Source organism: Taurulus bubalis (assembly GCF_910589615.1).
Source record: "Taurulus bubalis genome assembly, chromosome: 4".
NCBI classification, from domain to species: Eukaryota; Metazoa; Chordata; class Actinopteri; order Perciformes; family Cottidae; genus Taurulus; species Taurulus bubalis.
The window spans coordinates 13,744,541-13,761,777 of NC_136592.1; the positions used below are offsets into that span (position 1 = coordinate 13,744,541).

The following is a 17,237-nucleotide window of genomic DNA, read 5'->3' on the forward strand; positions in this document are numbered from 1 at the left end:
GTGGTGTGTGCAACAACCGGTTGGGTGGAGTGACACCGGTGAGGTGACAGCCCGCTGACACGTTACACAGATCGACCTTTAACCTCCGCGTCATAGCACAACACCCGGCAATTTTCGCCACAGCGCCACCGGCGAAAAAAGGCGTCTCCACGTACTACACTCGCTCGGACTCCGGAACTCTGTGCATTGCATATCACAGAAAGTAGTGACTGAAATGTAAGTGCTGCTTCTCCCGTTTCACGTATTTTAGACATTTAGTCAGCTCCATTTATCTTACAACTTCAGTTACTAACAGAATTACTCTCGTAACGTAATTTTGAGGCCAAAATATACATTTGACCATTAATTGGCAAGTGTCAGGCGTTTTAGACATGTATAGCCAGATTAAACTCATAATGCTAGCGGGCCCCAGGGCAAAACTGAGCAGGCAATATTCTACAATATGAGAATAGCCGAGTGGTAAACTAATCAACACAATTGTTTCAGAAATACACACAGAATATATGAACAGAAGTCAAAACTTTACTTTGACTCAAATCCGGGACCCAGGTTCAGTGAATAAATATCCTCTCAGGCATTATGACAGTGGTTATTGTCAGTGGCGCGTAATCCCACTTTGCTTTCTTCTATTCATGTGTCAGTAAACTGTGACATTACTGTAACTCATGGAGATGAGTGGTCATCCTGCAACCACAGGGTCACCGGCTCGATCCCCAGCCTCCCCATGGGTCACATGTCGAAGTGTCCCTGAGCAAGACACCCAACCCTAAATTGCTCCCCGGGCGCCGATCAGGGCTGCCCACTGCTCCTTAATACTGAGGATGGGTCAAATGCAGAGAATACTTTTTATGTATGTATGTAAAAGTATGTACTACGACAATAATTGAATCTAATCTAATCTAATTAGGCAAACAATACAGCGCCCAGAGCAGGTAAATTGTATTCTGCTATTGTTTGCACGTGTGGTTTTCCTACCGAGACTTGTTAAAAGAGTCTTCTCTGAAAGAAAAAAAAAAAAAAAAAAAGGCCTTCGTAAAACTGCTTTAAATTGCAGCAATGTTGTATCATCTGTGTCCAGTGTCGGTTATGTCTTTCTACATGATGCTGGACAACTCTCTGGGCCACTCCTCTGACACAAAGGAAATGTTACAATCAGTTGTCAAAATGATTCTTTGATTATAAGTTTGCTTCAGAGCTGCTTTGTGGAGTAGTAAAACATCTAAAAGTAGAAAAATACATAAACCTGGATAAGGAAACACTCAAGGTCATGGAATCCCTTAGCTTTTTTTTTTTTTTTTTTTAATATGTTGTTGAATATATAGATGTTCATCCATACACCAACCAAAAGCTTGAGACCTTCACGATAAGTCCAATTGTACATGCTTCAATGATGTATTCAATTGTACTTTCAGTGCTCACAAACATGTCCTGTAGCCATACTGAACACCAAGAGCATTCTCTTTTTTTCCTGAAATCAATAGTTTCCGAGTTGCTCACTGATCCACTCTGTAACCAGATGCTTGAGAACCAGCCATTACAGAAGTCGCTTGCAAAGTAACAAAGTTACAGCTGTTTATCATTTTTAAATAGTCTTCAATTAAAAAATTTGCAGTCTGATACAGAAGGCTAGGAGACCTGAACAATATGAAAGTGCTAGTCATTAATTTACAGAGATCAGGCATCACATAGTGCTATGAAGTATCCAATATGCTACATATGAATACAGCCGTTAACACCTTACAAATGCCTCTGGTTGTTTTTCAAGGCTACTTGAAAAATCAATAACCTTGGCTTGTATGTACATAAACATGAGCGTTTGTTTATGCAGAAAATAATGTAGATATCACCACTACCAGAGGTATAATCTTATTACGGCCATTTGGCCACAACAGTGATAATGAAATATTTAGTCCCATCATCAATTTCTAACTGTTAATCCCCCAAATTTGTTTAAGTGGGGAAAAAAACATAAGAGTTGCTGTCATGGTATCCCCACCACACTGGGCTCCAAAGACAACGTTGTTCAGAGCTTCTTCTCTTGCATCGTGCTCAAGTTCTTGGTTTGTTTTCCCCAGCCATTGGTTGCATTTTAGTTGCTTTCCCACATCTTCTGGTGCTATTTCCCATTTGATAGATTGAAGAATGACTGAGAAGAACCAGTTCTGGAACCACTACTTAAGGGAACAACACAAGCTTTTTTTCACTTCACTACAATCAGTCACAGAGTAATAAAAAGTAGAACGGATGACTCAATTCATTCCTGGAGCAGTGCCTCCAAAGTTGAAAGTAGATGGCACCACTGGCGCTGTGAACTTGTACCCGCCGTGTTTCTCGATCATCTTGGATTCTGCAATAAGATAACAAGCAACAGTGCTTAAAAATCACAAATGTGAGGAAAAGAAAGCCGTTTCCTGACGGGAAGTCTTGTTTACTGCTCATATACACAGCTGGTGCTAGACCACCCCTAAAAAGGTTGGCCATTGTTACGGTCAGACAGTCCAAGACAGACGACATGTCACATGAATAAGGCTTTTAAATCTTTCCCCTGCATCCCTGTCCACAGAACACAGGAACAGAATTTGGAGACAAGACTACATGCCACACAATGTGATCCAAAGCATTTTGGGACATTTTATGACTTTATTATTCGTCAACAGACAGATAACAGGAATGAGAGAGATTGGGAACAACAGACTCAAACACTGGACACTGCGGTTCATTGACAGCCCCTAAACCCTAGGCCACAAGCGTTGACAAAAGCCATGCAGGCAGGACAATCCACAGTGTATTGGCATTTTACAACTGAACTTGGATTTCAACAAACATTTATCATTTTCTTTTACGATTCTTTTTTGTATCCTCCAAAATTCATATCTTAGTGCCCATAAAAAGGCACAACGGTGGCCGATTGCAACATGCTGGACTGTATAGTGTAGTTGGATAAAGGCTGTAATTACTATAGTTCTTTTACTCCAGGTATATGTTTCGATGAAATTGCATTTATAAGAACATTTTGAATGAAAAGAAAAACATATATCAAGAAAGAAAAAAAAGAAAAAAAAAAAAAAAAAAAAGAAAAAAAAAGGGGAGCAGGAAATAGCATGTAAAAAATAAATTTGCTTTATTGTCAGACTGAAGTGCCGCATCAGAGTTTAATTGGAAATTTGGATTGCAGTCTCAGCAGGCGCTCACCATGTGCTGCCCGTCTCTGGTCTGCAAGTGTGCCAATGTCCTGTAGGTGTTTGCCCTGATCCTCGTCAAGGGACTGTGTTATTGCCTGGTACCATGCTGGGTCACGGCTCTGGATATCTGCAGCACAGTAAAGTGAGATTAGTGATCGATACGTGTCTTATTGAGCCATTTAAATCTTATTTGCAAGAGATAGCCGTCTTACTCTGTAGTATGGCTTTGAAGATCTGATACTCGTCCACTAGGTTGTCTTCGTCATCTACAGCTGTAGTGTAGCCCTCAAGTGCCGTCTCCTCAGCATCATCCTCCTCCCAGTCTTCGTCATCTCCGTCCTCTCCCGCCTGCTTCGCCAGCATCTCCAGGTATTCCTGGCCTTCTTCATCAATGTCATCCTCGTCACTGCCCAGCTCAGCTACATTCAGTCAGAGATAAGGGAACACCTTAATACACTTAACTCACCTTGCAGAGTAATACTGATACAACATGGAATACATAAACACTAATGCCTTACCGTTGTCGTCCTCGTCTTCCCCATCTTCATCGTCATCATCCTCGTCATTCTCATGCTCTGCTCGACAGGCATACGCCCTCTTGAGGCCATTGAACAGAAGGATGGCTGCTGGAAGAAGCTGGATGGCCACCTGATTGACAGCCTGAGGCCTTTGCTCGAGGTCAATGAGAGCACAAATTCCAAGAATACACATCTTCCTGTCATGAAGGCTGTGGAGAGCAAGGGGAACAAAAACTTAGTGGCATTTCTGATAACAGTTTCTCTTACTCGCTGATCTTAAGCGCTCTTTTGTTCAGTCAGCATTTGTCGTCATTATCAAAAAAATGAATGGCAAAAAAAGACTAATAGTTACAGCCATAGTTTGAAAAGTATGAAATTAAATAAGACTAGTGTTTGCGATTAATACCAGGCTCAATACATTTGTTGGTAGATTTAGAAACTGTTGTGGAAACTGCACTGGGTGTGCACTTGTGCAGCGTTGAAATACTCATAAAACTCTTACCCAAGGAAGCAGTCAACATCTTTGAGCCACTGGGTTATGAAGTGGTTAGTGATAGGCTCAGTGTTGTTTGGAAAGCGTAGGTTCTCCAGAGTGTTGAGGAGAAGAGGAGGGCTGTAGTAAAGTGCGGCGATAGCCACCTGCAGGCACATAGTCCTCAGCTCGCTGGTCTTCACCTCTCGCGTCAAACGCTCCAGTGCAGCAGCCACAAACAATGGCACAACCTGCAACAGACCATTTTGCGCTATTGAAGATAAACTTGCCATTAAGAATATCATCGTCCCAAATATTAGACTTAATGATTTTAATGTCAGAAGTTTCTGCAATACTTTGTCTTTATAGTTGTATCTTTTCAGCTAACTAGTTTGAGGTGTGTTAAATTTGTTAGATCCTGACCTGGTCAATGCCTCGACCTTTGCACTGCAGAATGATCACCTCCAGTAGCTTGGCTGCGTGGCACTCTGGGTCCTCACCAGGATCACCCGTCAGGACCTGCGTGAAGTATCAGATTCATTTAAATCTCCTCATACACACCAATCATCTCAAATAATTAGCTTGGAAACAAATTCTGTTACATAAAAGCATTGTCAAATGCATCATTATACCTTCTTGCACATGCTATAGATGATCTCCAGGTATTTGGTGTCAGATAAGAGTGTATCTGTGTCAACAGTGACATAGTTGTGAAGAAGCGGCATCATATCTAAAACAGAAACATTTATTTCCCATCAGAGTTTACTGGCTGTCACAGAATATGGATCCAGTAACAATGATCCTTTTTATTTCACAATTTCAAATCTGGTTCTTGGACAAACGCATACCTGTGAAGTAGTCAAATCCATCTTGCTGGAAGACTTCATACACCAGTGGAAGGAGCTGCCACATCTGTGCTGACACCTGCTGGCAGGTCAGGCTGTGAGCCAAGGATAAGATCTCCTCGTAGAACTCTGGGAAAAGAAAACAGGCTATATTTACTTCCAGTGACTCACTTGTCTTGACTGTTTATCAATAGATTGTCTCAAAGGCAGGTAGACATAGCTTTAGTGCAACATGCTGGTGGAATGTGGAAACACAGGAAGGACCTGCTTACCTAGTACATGCTGCTGCAGGACCGTGCCGATCACCTGCAGACAGATGCCCTCCAGCTGCTGGGTGATCTGAAACAGCACGAGGGTTAAAGGCAGTGAGGATTTAATCAGCATAACTCAGTAGAGAAGATAAAGCTACGGTCATCAAATCTGTGTATAGTTTCATCTCCACAGCATGTTCCTTATACTACAAATACTGAAATGCATAATCAACACACAGAGCATCCCGTTGCAACCATCAAGCTTGAGTTATACAATTAAAACAGCGACTGGCGAGGAGACCAAGACAACAGAAGCTTTGCTCAAACTTGCTGACATTATTAACTTGTATTGTACTTTCCTATTAGTGTCTAATGAGAGATGAGGACTTTGAAATGAAAACAGCTACAAAAAGTACAATAATCACATCTAATAAATTACTGCAAATACGGCATTAAAACAAATGTGTAGGCTCATAAACAAATGAATAAATAAACGCATAGCGTCTGCTAACATATAAGAGATCTGGCTTTGTTAATACTGTCCATCAATCTTCTCTGCTGTATTTCAGCATCTGAGAAAAAGTGTAGCGCACACACAAACAGACCATCTCCGTCTGAAAATAAATCATAACTAAAGTTAATGGTCAATTATGCATACACAGTATGCTACGGACCACTTCAAACTGTTTTAAAGCATATTTTAACCAAATCTGTGTAATGTCATTGTATAAAACTGAATGTTGTACAAGGGTGGATTTAAAGGCCTGATTCTATTAATGAGATGTACTACATTTGACGTCAAACCAACTAAAAGCAAAGAGGACAATCACCTCTTCTCAATTAATGTTGTTTCATGTAGCTGGTGTGTCAATCCTGTAATGTCCATCTTAACAGGTTATATTTCTCTGTAAATGAATTGGTCAAATAAAAATGATTCCAATTCTTTGTAATGAAGTGACATACACCGACCATCTCTGAAACCTAAACCATTAAACAATTAATTACCCTCAGTGTAAAGTGATGCTTGGTCAAATCCAATGGCTTCTCGACTTTGAGCACTCCTATGTTTTAGCAGACATGGTGGCACTATATCTAGCGTCTGCCTCAGCCTCCGAGTCATTTTGAGCACAGTGAGAACAGAGCGCGTTCCCAGGAGTTGGTGGGTGGCTGAAGTGTGTTAGCAGGAACGCTGCAGTAGATCAGAGCTGCTTCTGCAGAGGAAGTCGCACCGAGATGAAGCTCACACTGAAGTGTGTGTCGCTTAGTGGCTATGCTGTTTACCTCTTTGTGGTCCTCCACCACACTTAGCAATGTGTCAATGGTGTTGAGGATGCCCATGGCCGTCACAGCCTTGTCATCGCCTCCCTCCTCATCAGGGCCTGTCTGAATCACTTGGTTGAACGTCATAGCCTGACAAAGAGCAAACAGACTATTATGACTGTCTTTGGACTAAATGAGTCCATACATTTTACCAAAAGGTAAACCGACTAATTCATTAAACCCACATTTTGATCTTAGTTTGCTTTTAAAAGCTAGGATAACCATGTGACATCACCATATATTTAGCTCACCACAGTCACTTTCTGAGAGGGGAACAGTAAACAGATCAGCAATCAGTGCATTCACATGGCAAAAACTCTGCTAAAAGCAGCTCTCTCATTTTAGCAAACTTCTGATGGGTAAAGAGAAGACAAGCAAGAGTGTTATCTGGCAATTTGTCGAGACAATTATATTCCTGGTACCTTAACTTGGATATGTAGTTGCCGTTATCGTCAGACAGTGTTGGAGAAAACTCTGATAATTGTTTCTTTTTGGATTAATCAGTGGGTATTATCTTGTTTGTTTTTTTGCAAGCAGTTTAGATCATTTTTAACATTTGTTTTTATCCTAGGATTGCAGGTATCATACATTACAGCCATAGGGGAAGTTTATTAAAGCATTCAGTGATGGTATGTGAAATGATGACATCAACCTGTAGCGTCTTTACTGCTTGCACTTACCAAGTGCTGTGTCATCTCCACTGCAATTGGAGTAACCTCCTCACTGTATTCACAAATCATCTTCTGTATGACATTGGTGAGGTCATCGTTTTCCGTTTCCCTGACAATGTGCAGGAGTGCCTGCATCACTGGCCGGATAAAGGGGGTGATGTATTCTTTGGCTAAAGAACACCACACAAGTTAATTCAGACACTCAAATACAACTACAAACTTACATTCATCGAAAAACTAATTTATAAAATGGAGTCAATTAAACACCAGCGGCATGATTTGCTCACCTTTCTCCTGATTGCTGATGAGAACCTGCAGGGCAATAGCAGCCTCCACCTTGACTGGCATTTCGTTGTCATTGATTAGACAAAGGCGGGTCAGCTCAAGAGCGGTCTGCAGGTTCTGGTCACTTTTGAACTTCACCTCACAGAAGTAATGCAGCACCCAGCAGGCCTGTGTGAAAACAGAGGTTGAGGAAAAATAAAATCAAAGCACCAATAAAACAAGTTTGTTTTAATTTAAAGCTACTTTATTCCGTAAAGTAAAGGTCTGCCTGTTGGGGCATGATCACTTACTCTGGCTCTCATGTAGCCCAGTTCACTGCGGAACAGGGCGAAGACGTGATTCTGCAGCATGAACTCCATCTGGTCCTTATAAATTTTTTTCTGTGCAGAGAAAGAAATAAAAACTGTCAAGTTTCAGAAAGCCAGTCAAACACATCAAGTATCCTGCACGTTTAACTTTTTAAACTTTAACAAAAAACATCCACAACTTGTTGGATAACGTCTAGAAACGGGCTGTTCATATTCGAGATGGGAATCTGTTCTCGCTGAGAACCGGTTCTTGGTCAGATTGCTTGGAGTTACATGCCTCCGTGACTCAATTCCTCTAACTGATGCTTTCCGTTAAGCCAGACTCACGTATGAGTGGCATGACAGGAATCATGTTTTAGTTTATTTGAGAGTGGTGCATGGATCAATAAAAGGATGCATTGACGGCACCATGGCACAGAGGATAAAAATGTAAAATGCTTAAAATGCAGCACAAACCAATCTGAGGGAACCATGTTTTTTCTCTGATAATGCTACATTACGAACATCGCGAGTGGAAATTGGCAGGTGAAGAACTAGTTAACATTGCTGTTAGCAGTCGATTGGCAGCACAGTCCTGCTGGGCAAAATAACAAAGCTAAAAGCTAACGCTAACAAAGAGTGCATGAGTCACATTATGGTGTGTTCAGGCTCCATTTAGTAAAAATTATGTTAGATCATCATTTCCAACTAAATGCTCATGAGGGAAGTCATGGTAAAAACAATGTTTCAGATGTTCAAAACCAGTTTAGCTCTAAATGTAAACAAATGTTGCATTTACCATGTGTAGAAAAGATTAATAGTTAAAGAGGTAGTGCCAACAGGCTTGGTTAAGAGGCATTTACCTTCAGCAGGATTTCAGCCAAAGAGCCAATCATGTGAAGGGCACCATCCTTTTTCCTGGGGTCAGAGGCGGGATCGGTGAGAATCTGGTAGCAAAAGCCCATCGTCTTTTGAAGCACCTAAACACAGCAAGAGCACACCGGATTAGGTTTCAATAAATATGAACTGTAAGGATAGTTTTTCTAAAATAAAAGCTTTCGAGGAAATTAACAAAATCATTTCAACTGACCTCTTTCCTCTTGTTACAGGCAGTGAAGAGGAGCGTCTGGGCCGCTGTTGTTGGAGAGATGAAGTCCTCAAATACGTCTAAGGTGGACAGCAGAGATTGGATAAATGGTTCGCCATCACAGGTGTACAATAATACTTTTGAATTGCAGGCATCAACTTTCTCTGCTTACCAAACTTCATGCGGATGTACTCGTATGGATCCTCCTGCCACAGTTCCTCATCACTGTCTGTGTAACACATGAGGGGGAAGATCACATCCTGAATGATGCCCTGAAAACCACAACAACAACAAAAAGAGTCATAATCAAGGAGTGATTAGTTTTTTAGATAGTAGTTTCTTTCATCAGTTGGCTGAAACTGTACATATTGGCATCGCTTTGCTTCTACTGGTGACAACCAGTCCATCAAAAGAAATTGTGTTTTACAATGTTGTATCTGCACAATTAACATCCAAGATGTGTCATATTAGGGACATTTGGACATGTTGTATTTGTACCTGGATGTGTGGTTTGAGGTTTCTCCACGTCAGGGCATGCGCGATGCCCTGGTTGATGTAGTTGAGTGTCTGTTGGAGTACTCTGGGAGCCACGTATTGCTTTTCCTTGTACTGGTATAATACTTTCAGCAGCACCTAGTAGACAGATGTACAAAGACATTCCTTACACACTTGTGAGTTGCACTTCAAAAAGACACACAGTTCAGTCTGACTGGGGAGCTACTGTTTACATTATGTCTTCTGAAGTTCTTACCTGTTGAGCAGGAACTGCATATTCCTTGAGGAAAAGTTCAGCAAACTCTGCATATTCTTTTGTTGTGTTGCCTGGGCTTCCATACCTGCAAAGATGGTTTAATAAAGCAATCATTAATGTCAAACATGTTTGTACATTTTACAAAATAAAAAAAGGTAAGCAAGATTATTGGATATTTACCTCTCAAACAAACGAGCCAAGATGTGAAGGGCCCACTTCTTACACTTCCACCATGGCAGTTCAGGTCGCTCATCTTCATCTATCTGCATCGTCTCCTGCACAGACCAAAAACAAACTGTTTTGGTCCAACTGAAATGTTTACATTTTGGAAAACAAATCATTTGGTGCGGTATGAATTAATGTTGACTCCTTACCGGAGGCACATCTCTATCCACTACTGTCTTCAGTATCTCCATCCACTCTGTCAGGTTCTGCCTGTTGATGAGTTCCAGGGGGAGGTTGTACTGAGGGGATGAACAAGAAAGTCTTCTTTTTTAGGATAACTCTTTGTAGACCAAATATTTAGATACGTTTACAGAGTTAAGAAAAAAAGTTGTGCTTTTAAAAACCGAGATTACACAATACTGCAGACTTGGCCTTTTCACACTGAACCAAACAATGCCTGCCCAGTGTGCGATTTCAGATAGCACGCTCACATGCCAGGAGCAAAAGTGGCCTGATGTTTAACATGACAGCGCCAACGACTAGTGTAGTGCAAGGTACAACGTACACATTGGGCAGTGACTGCAACTTTACTAATCCCGTTATGTACTGGTTGATCTTATTCTTTGTGCGGAAGGACCTCTTCGTCTCCTCACGTCGTTGTCATTCTGGTTCGCTGTAGTTTAGTTGCTAACTGCTGCTAACGTTTTTGTTTTTAAAATCCCCCAATGGTTGGTGTCCACAAATAACACCATATCAAAACTTTACACCTATTCTGCCGCAATGGCCGTCCATTTCCACAAAGACGTTGGATCGGCGACTACCTCCGCTGCCGGCTTGGCAACGGAAAAACTTTCTCCCCTCATTCCACCTCCATACAGGACAAGCGAGACCAAATAACAGTTCAACATTCCCATCTTTAACCGGCTGTCTGAGAGCAGCTACTGGTTGAAAGGCTTTTTAAGACATACATATTAAGAAAAAGACAAAGACAGGGTTTGATTCTTCATTAATCCCCTTGAGCGAAAATGCCATGAGCTGTAACATTACCTGGAAGAGTGCATAGAGGATTTTGAAGATCTGTTTTTGTATGAGGACAGAGTCACTGGAGTGGTCAGGGATCAGCTGGATAAAGCGTTCTTTCAGCATTGGCATGAAGATGTGCATGGCAGCCACCAGAGGTTGACGCTCTTCTGGTTTCTTGTATCTATTTTACACCACAGGTTACATCAGCCACACAAGCAAAATGTTAACCCCATGTCACAATTTCTAATAAAATTAAGAATCCTGACATACTCATAGTTCTTGACGAGCTGGTAAAGGCAGAGCAAGATGCCAAGCCATCCTGCACTGTTGTCTGACTGCAGGTAGAAGCCAATCTTGTCCACAATGGTCGTCCACTTGCCAGGGTAGTCATGCTTGATCATGTGGTGGATACATGTCGTCAACTGGACTCTGACAAGTTCAAAAGAAAATGTTGTGATTGAATGAACCGACAATACTGTATGCAAAGTAGAAAAGAGCGACTGGTAGAGAACATAGATGGAAAAACAAAATCTCCTGAGCGCCTCTCACTCTACTCAACCAGCAGGGTGTGTGGTTACCTGATGCGCTCAGGGGAGTGGATGATGGCCTCCACTATGTTGTCTCGAATGAACAGCCTGTCCTCATCAGGGATGTTATTGACGGGAGTCTCCGTGCTTGTACCATCACCATCACTCCAGTGCTGGGTTATCATGTTCTTAAGGTAAATCACACCTAGACAGAGAGAATAACACAAGGGTCAGTCCTTTAACAGCAAGACAGTGCATTCATCACACACAATTTGTTTAAGGCTGGAGCTAAATGTTCCTCATGTGCAATTTATTGTATACACCAAGTGGTTGATAGTCCTACATAAAGCTGCTGCAGATAAGGTGAGGCTGTACATTATGTATGGCATTTAAAAAAAACTATACATGGTGTACAACCTCATGCAACTCTCAAATGTGCATCATATTGACTGCATTCACATCATCATGACTGCAAATTATTCCATCTGTATTTCAGTAGTTTTGAATGTGGCACAAGGTTGTGAGCTGGGTTCACATCAACAATGTGGACCTCACTGAGTTCTGTGGCTCGGGGGGGGGGGGGGGGGAGTGGCAAAGTGAGGGCTGGGCGGGCAAACGTCAGGTCAGACTGCTGACACAAATGTCTACACTGCTAGCGAGGCAATCATAATCCAGCCTACCAATGCTGACAGAGCATAAACCCCCTCCCCCTATCACACAACACGGCAAAGCCACTAAGAATCGGTCATTTAAATGGACTTCATGGACAGGAAGAAAACTACTTCTAGATGAATGAAACTGCTGCAAGCCTAATATGGTTGACAGCTGAACAATTTGTGTTTGTTAACTTTAATAAACTGCAACTCCATCCTAGAAACAGGAAGTCCTTTCCGCTATCACAAACACAATTGAGATTAATGGATTTAAAAGCAAAGAAGAAAAATCCACATTTGGCAGCAAAGATCTCAGAAGCAGAGATCTCAAAAACTCATGTACTGTATATGCTGCCAAAAACAATTAAAAAACAACTCAAACCCACATTCAATCGTGCCGTCTGTTATAAAACCACTTTGATGAATGCATTTGATAATTTAGTCACTGAAAATATGTATAAGTGCCAATCAAATAAAATGAGCAGGGTGACTGTTTTCACACATTTGACGCTGGCCTGCTTTCGAACATTAGGCCTTAATAACATTGATTAAGTGCCAAAACAATAAATTAAGTCAATGTACGTTTGAATGGAAGCCCTAAATGGACATGATTCAAACATGTATTTTAAAATATTTTGGGATAACAATATAATTAATTTGTTGTCACAAGTAAACAAAGGGACAGGCAAGCAGTCACTGGCATCGCCACGGTCCAATCAGCTGACGCTTAAGTTGTAGTGCACCCAAATACCGACATGGTAAATGCCTTAAATTGGCCTGATGTAGCTGACCATAAACTGAAGAAGGATGCCTATAAAAAAAGGTTGTATATAAAAACGGTATACAGTCTTAGAAGCCTAACAGCTAGCGATGGACTTTGTGAAGTTAATAGGATACTCATGAGACTTCCTCTGGTTTTCAAATTAAGGTGTTAACAAGGGTACATACAAAACACATATATGGAAGTAAGATTAAATAGATTATATTTACAAGCAGTGAAAAACATTTTACCCGTACCCCTTGTAAATCAATAAGAAAATAGGACGAGGGAAAGGTCATTATCCTTACATTTTGGAAAAAAAAACTTTACTTAATTATTTAGGATAATGACTCATATGAGTTGAAGAAATCGCTCACTAAAAACAAATACAAGAATTTGTTATCAATTAAAACGTTTAAATGTCAACATTTCAACCATGAATTAGTCACATTTATTTTCAGATCTGAAGTCATTTCTTTATGCATGCAGTGAGAGACGTCCTGAAATTATGAAGCAATGTGTTTTTATAGCGTTCAGAAATGTAGCCGTTTCACAGTAGAAATGTGTGACTTACTATGAAAAATATCATAATTGATTTAGTGTTTGTATCTCTCCGAGATGTCACAACTCAAATCAGTCAGGAATTCTTTATTTTCCAGCAACACAAAAATCAAAAGACGTCAACCTCCAAATTGTGTGTTATTTTATTTGTAATGTATACAGGCAACATATTTGATACTTCTTTTGAATATAATACTTTTTTTTTAACAACATGCGTAGTCACAAATAAACCCTTCATGAAACCTCTTGCCATTCTTGGCATCCCTCCGCCAACTTCACCTAGTTCTGCTGTCAGCTTGATTTGAGCTGTTTGAATTCATTTAGTGTCAGCTAATTTGATCTAAACATGAATAGTAATAAGAAGAAACAACCCTTTAATTTATTGTGATAAGTAATGATTTATCCTTATTGAGATAACACTTGTTTTTTCGAGATATCATAATTAACAATTGATCTTGAGATCATATTAAAAAAAACTCTTGTGATATTATTTATAACAGCATCAGTGCAATCTGAGGAGCTGTACCTCATCTATTCTGCTTTAAACAAGACAAAGACATATTTTCCTACAGATGGAAAAGTAGTTAATTGCACCGTCGCACAGCACTTTAACAGCTTAATTTGCTGGTACAGCTAGAAATACTTGAAGCGCACACAACAATTCAGATGCCATGTACTTTCTGCAACAACTTTGGTACTGATTTTCACTTTGAACACTTATTTTTCCCTCCCTTGACACCTTCCTCGAAGCAGCATTTGACTGAAGCAAAACAAGTTATATTTAACCAATTCCACATGTCCACTGCTCTTCAGCGAGGCCCTTTAGCCACACAAAAACACAAGTGTGAATCATGTAACATGGCGAAATGATCTTTTTGGAAACCATTATACAAGTGACCTGTTTAATCTAGTCTATTTCACATTTTTGGGGTATGCTTTATAGTACTGTGCATTGACGACAAGGTGAAGTATTCACCCAGCTTCACCAATAATTATTTCTAGGTCTTAAAATCTTGTTTTGATGAGTTTAACAGGACACACCTGGCAGCACTGTAACCCTAATCTGTTTGTGTTTAATCTCCATCTCAGCTTTGAGTAAAATCAGGTGACTAAAGATGTGCTGGCCCAGCTCCTTAAGATACCAGCAGATAGTAGGGAATAAATCCATATTTTGAGTGATTACTTTAAAGTGCAATCTTGAAGATTTTTATTTAAATAAAAGTCTCTTAAGTCACAGTCTCTCGCTCAAGGAGGTAACAGTGCTGCCACATCGTAGCACAATAATAGAAATAGAAATTCTAAATCAATCAGGACTTAAATCTTAAGGATCCCTACAGTAACATTTAACATGAATAATATATGCAGAGGTGATTATATGTTCCATCTAGTTGCATATTAGAGCATCTTTCACAGACTGCAGAACTGTTTTCACAAGTCAAAGTCGAGACTCACCTGCTTGCCTGACTGGCAAATCCAGCTGATCGGACATGGTGACACGCAGCAGAGTTGACACAAAGTTGACCTGGGTGTGACCCTGAAAATCAGAATTGAGAACAGCAGAATGTAAACCGGTCATAAGACACTGAAACAATATTAAGAAACTACTTGTTCATCCTGTTTAGTTTAGAGTAGGTTTCATATTCTTTTTGCATGAACCCTACTGGGAGTTATTAAGCCAGGAGGTTGCATTTTAGACATGCAAGTTCAGTACACATTATGTTTAGCTTACAGGTGTCACACAATCACTATTGCTTTATATTTTGAACATGATGACTAATTTTGTGCTTTGTTGCATTTTTGCAACATTGACTTAAAGCCCATATGATTATGGGTTATTGTATCCTCACATAACTAAAGCTGCAATTGGTTGGTTCCTGAGAAGATGTCATGTCACAATGCAACTCTATCAACATATTTTTAAACACTATGTAATGCATCTCAACATCTTGTCAAGCATTATTCAATTGTTATCTAGCCATTTTCCATGAAAAACTAAGCCAGAGTTATGACTAAGCAAAGCACTATTTAGAAAATATGCACTGCAACATATTTACTCCATCCTCCTCCAGTAGACATTACTTTGTGTTCTGTACACAACTCCAGCCAGCTGTAAGCGATGCCATTCAAGTGAGCCACTACTATCAATGTATGTGTGGGTGGGAAAACCAACCCAACTGCACTGCCAAAAATAAACATGTAGAAAGGGGAAGACAAAAATATACAACACATGTGCTGTGATAGGATTATTATCATCTAAAATATTTTTAGTATAATAAAATAGGCATTAGCTTGTGATAACTGTCACAATGATTCACATATACAGAAAAACGCTTAAATCATGGTACTGTGATTTGACTGTCCAATGTACAGACTCACAAAATTGGGCTTCAACACATTGCAAGGCATCTGATCTGCATGACTTATTTTCCATTATCAATACAGGTGATAAAAACAAACTTAGCTACAAAAATCTTTAGGAGAAAAATGTTATGAATGCGTTAAATTAATATATTTAAGACGTCCATAATAACTGATATACATTTAGTGGAAAACCATTTAAATTATTATTTCTCTTCAACTATACTAGCATTGTGTGTCAAATAAGACCTCATCGCCTCACGTTAGTGAAAGTAAATTTAGTCTCAATCTCAGCCGTTGGGACCTGACCGAGAGGTGATTTATATAGAGTAATGTTACAAGTCTGCAGACGAAAACAAATGTTGTAAACAATATAAAGTCTAGTGATTGGCCACGTACTGAAAACTCAAAGTGAAAACAGAAATGGAGAAACATCCCAACTTTAAATTAGTCCGGTTGCTGCTCGGACGACAGAGCTGCTAACTTGGTTAACAGCCGCTCACGTGGAGCTCCGCTCACGTAAAACTATAACTATATGTCTTTTACGAAGCAGCTATGAAAAGGCACCCATTACATAGGAAGTGGAGCTCTGGAAAGCGACAACAAAAAGTTGGTTCACGAAAATGTTATTGCGTTGTTGTATAATGTCATCACTCCTGGCTTGTCACAGTGACACGTGAGCAGCAGCGATGTAGCAGCTCCTCGGCGAGCCAGCTAAGCTAGCTCGCTGACATTAGCCGCACAGCTAGGACTAACTATCCTGTGGTTAAATGCGATAACTAGCACACACCCTGCGTCTCAGGCCGCTTCACTTGCTATTCACCACACCTGCCATCGTATTGTTGTGTCGTGTCAGCTCCGAAATTAGTCAGAACTACACTGAAACTGTGGGTGACAAGCTAATAATTACCTCCTCAGCGGAGCTAGCTGGTTAGCATTAGCGACACAGCTGTCTCAAGAAGAAGCTAACGTTAGTTACTTGCACGCGAGTGTCAACGAAATAAAATCACTGTTGAATTCCTACAAGTGGCGCAACGCTTTTGACATGAGCTAGGGCACAATAGGAAGTGTTGGGCCTTGTATCTCGCTTGGTCCGTGTCAGCAGCAGCAGCGGAGCCCCGTCTGCGTGATCGCACCATCTTGATGTTGTGAACAGCCGAGGCCCGATCGAGGACCGCGCCACCACCTCCATCACCATTAGCGGCTAATCGCAACCTGTACCTCGTTCAGCTGTCTCTCCGCGGCCTCTCGTAGGTTGGGGTCCATCGTCCCCCGAAGGGCCTCGACCAAAGACTCAGGATCCATCACGAAAACTCTGTTTGCGGCTCGGATTTGATATATTTCAGACGTCTATCAGCTCCCAGTCACTGCGCACATGGACGCACAGCTCTCCGGTTACCCGGCGCGAAAGGAAGCAGTGAATAAAGTACCCGGATAGATCAGCGCCAAATTTGTGCAACACGACCTTCCGGCGGCGAATGCGGAGCCTTGGGAGTTGTAGTTCCCAGCATAACTTTGAGA

General features: G+C 40.8%; 1 protein-coding gene across 1 annotated transcript; it reads right to left on the bottom strand.

Annotated features, from left to right (window-relative positions):
• Positions 1-1,302: 1,302 nt before the first annotated feature.
• ipo7 (importin 7) lies at positions 1,303-17,092 on the bottom strand. Its single transcript, XM_079216895.1, has 25 exons — positions 16,938-17,092; positions 14,811-14,892; positions 11,436-11,589; positions 11,128-11,286; positions 10,882-11,038; positions 10,044-10,133; positions 9,850-9,944; positions 9,670-9,754; positions 9,417-9,551; positions 9,091-9,190; positions 8,922-8,998; positions 8,695-8,811; positions 7,835-7,924; positions 7,547-7,712; positions 7,269-7,429; positions 6,550-6,678; positions 5,290-5,356; positions 5,021-5,146; positions 4,805-4,902; positions 4,596-4,691; positions 4,203-4,423; positions 3,701-3,909; positions 3,395-3,601; positions 3,193-3,309; positions 1,303-2,347 (listed from the first exon to the last, which is right to left on the bottom strand). Exons 1-25 carry the CDS (start codon positions 17,019-17,021, stop codon positions 2,250-2,252), a joined length of 3,120 nt encoding a protein of 1,039 aa, XP_079073021.1. The 5' UTR covers positions 17,022-17,092; the 3' UTR covers positions 1,303-2,249.
• Between the last annotated feature and the right edge of the window lie 145 nt (positions 17,093-17,237).

Coding starts and splice junctions, on each gene's coding strand:
- ipo7 (XM_079216895.1), bottom strand. CDS start 17,021: ATGGATCCTGAGTCTTTGGTCGAGGCCCTTCGGGGGACGATGGACCCC. Junction 5,147..5,289: donor CCTGCAGCAGCATGTACTAG/GTAAGCAGGTCC, acceptor TTCTTTTCCCAG/AGTTCTACGAGGAGATCTTA. Junction 3,910..4,202: donor GATGTTGACTGCTTCCTTGG/GTAAGAGTTTTA, acceptor TGCTCTCCACAG/CCTTCATGACAGGAAGATGT.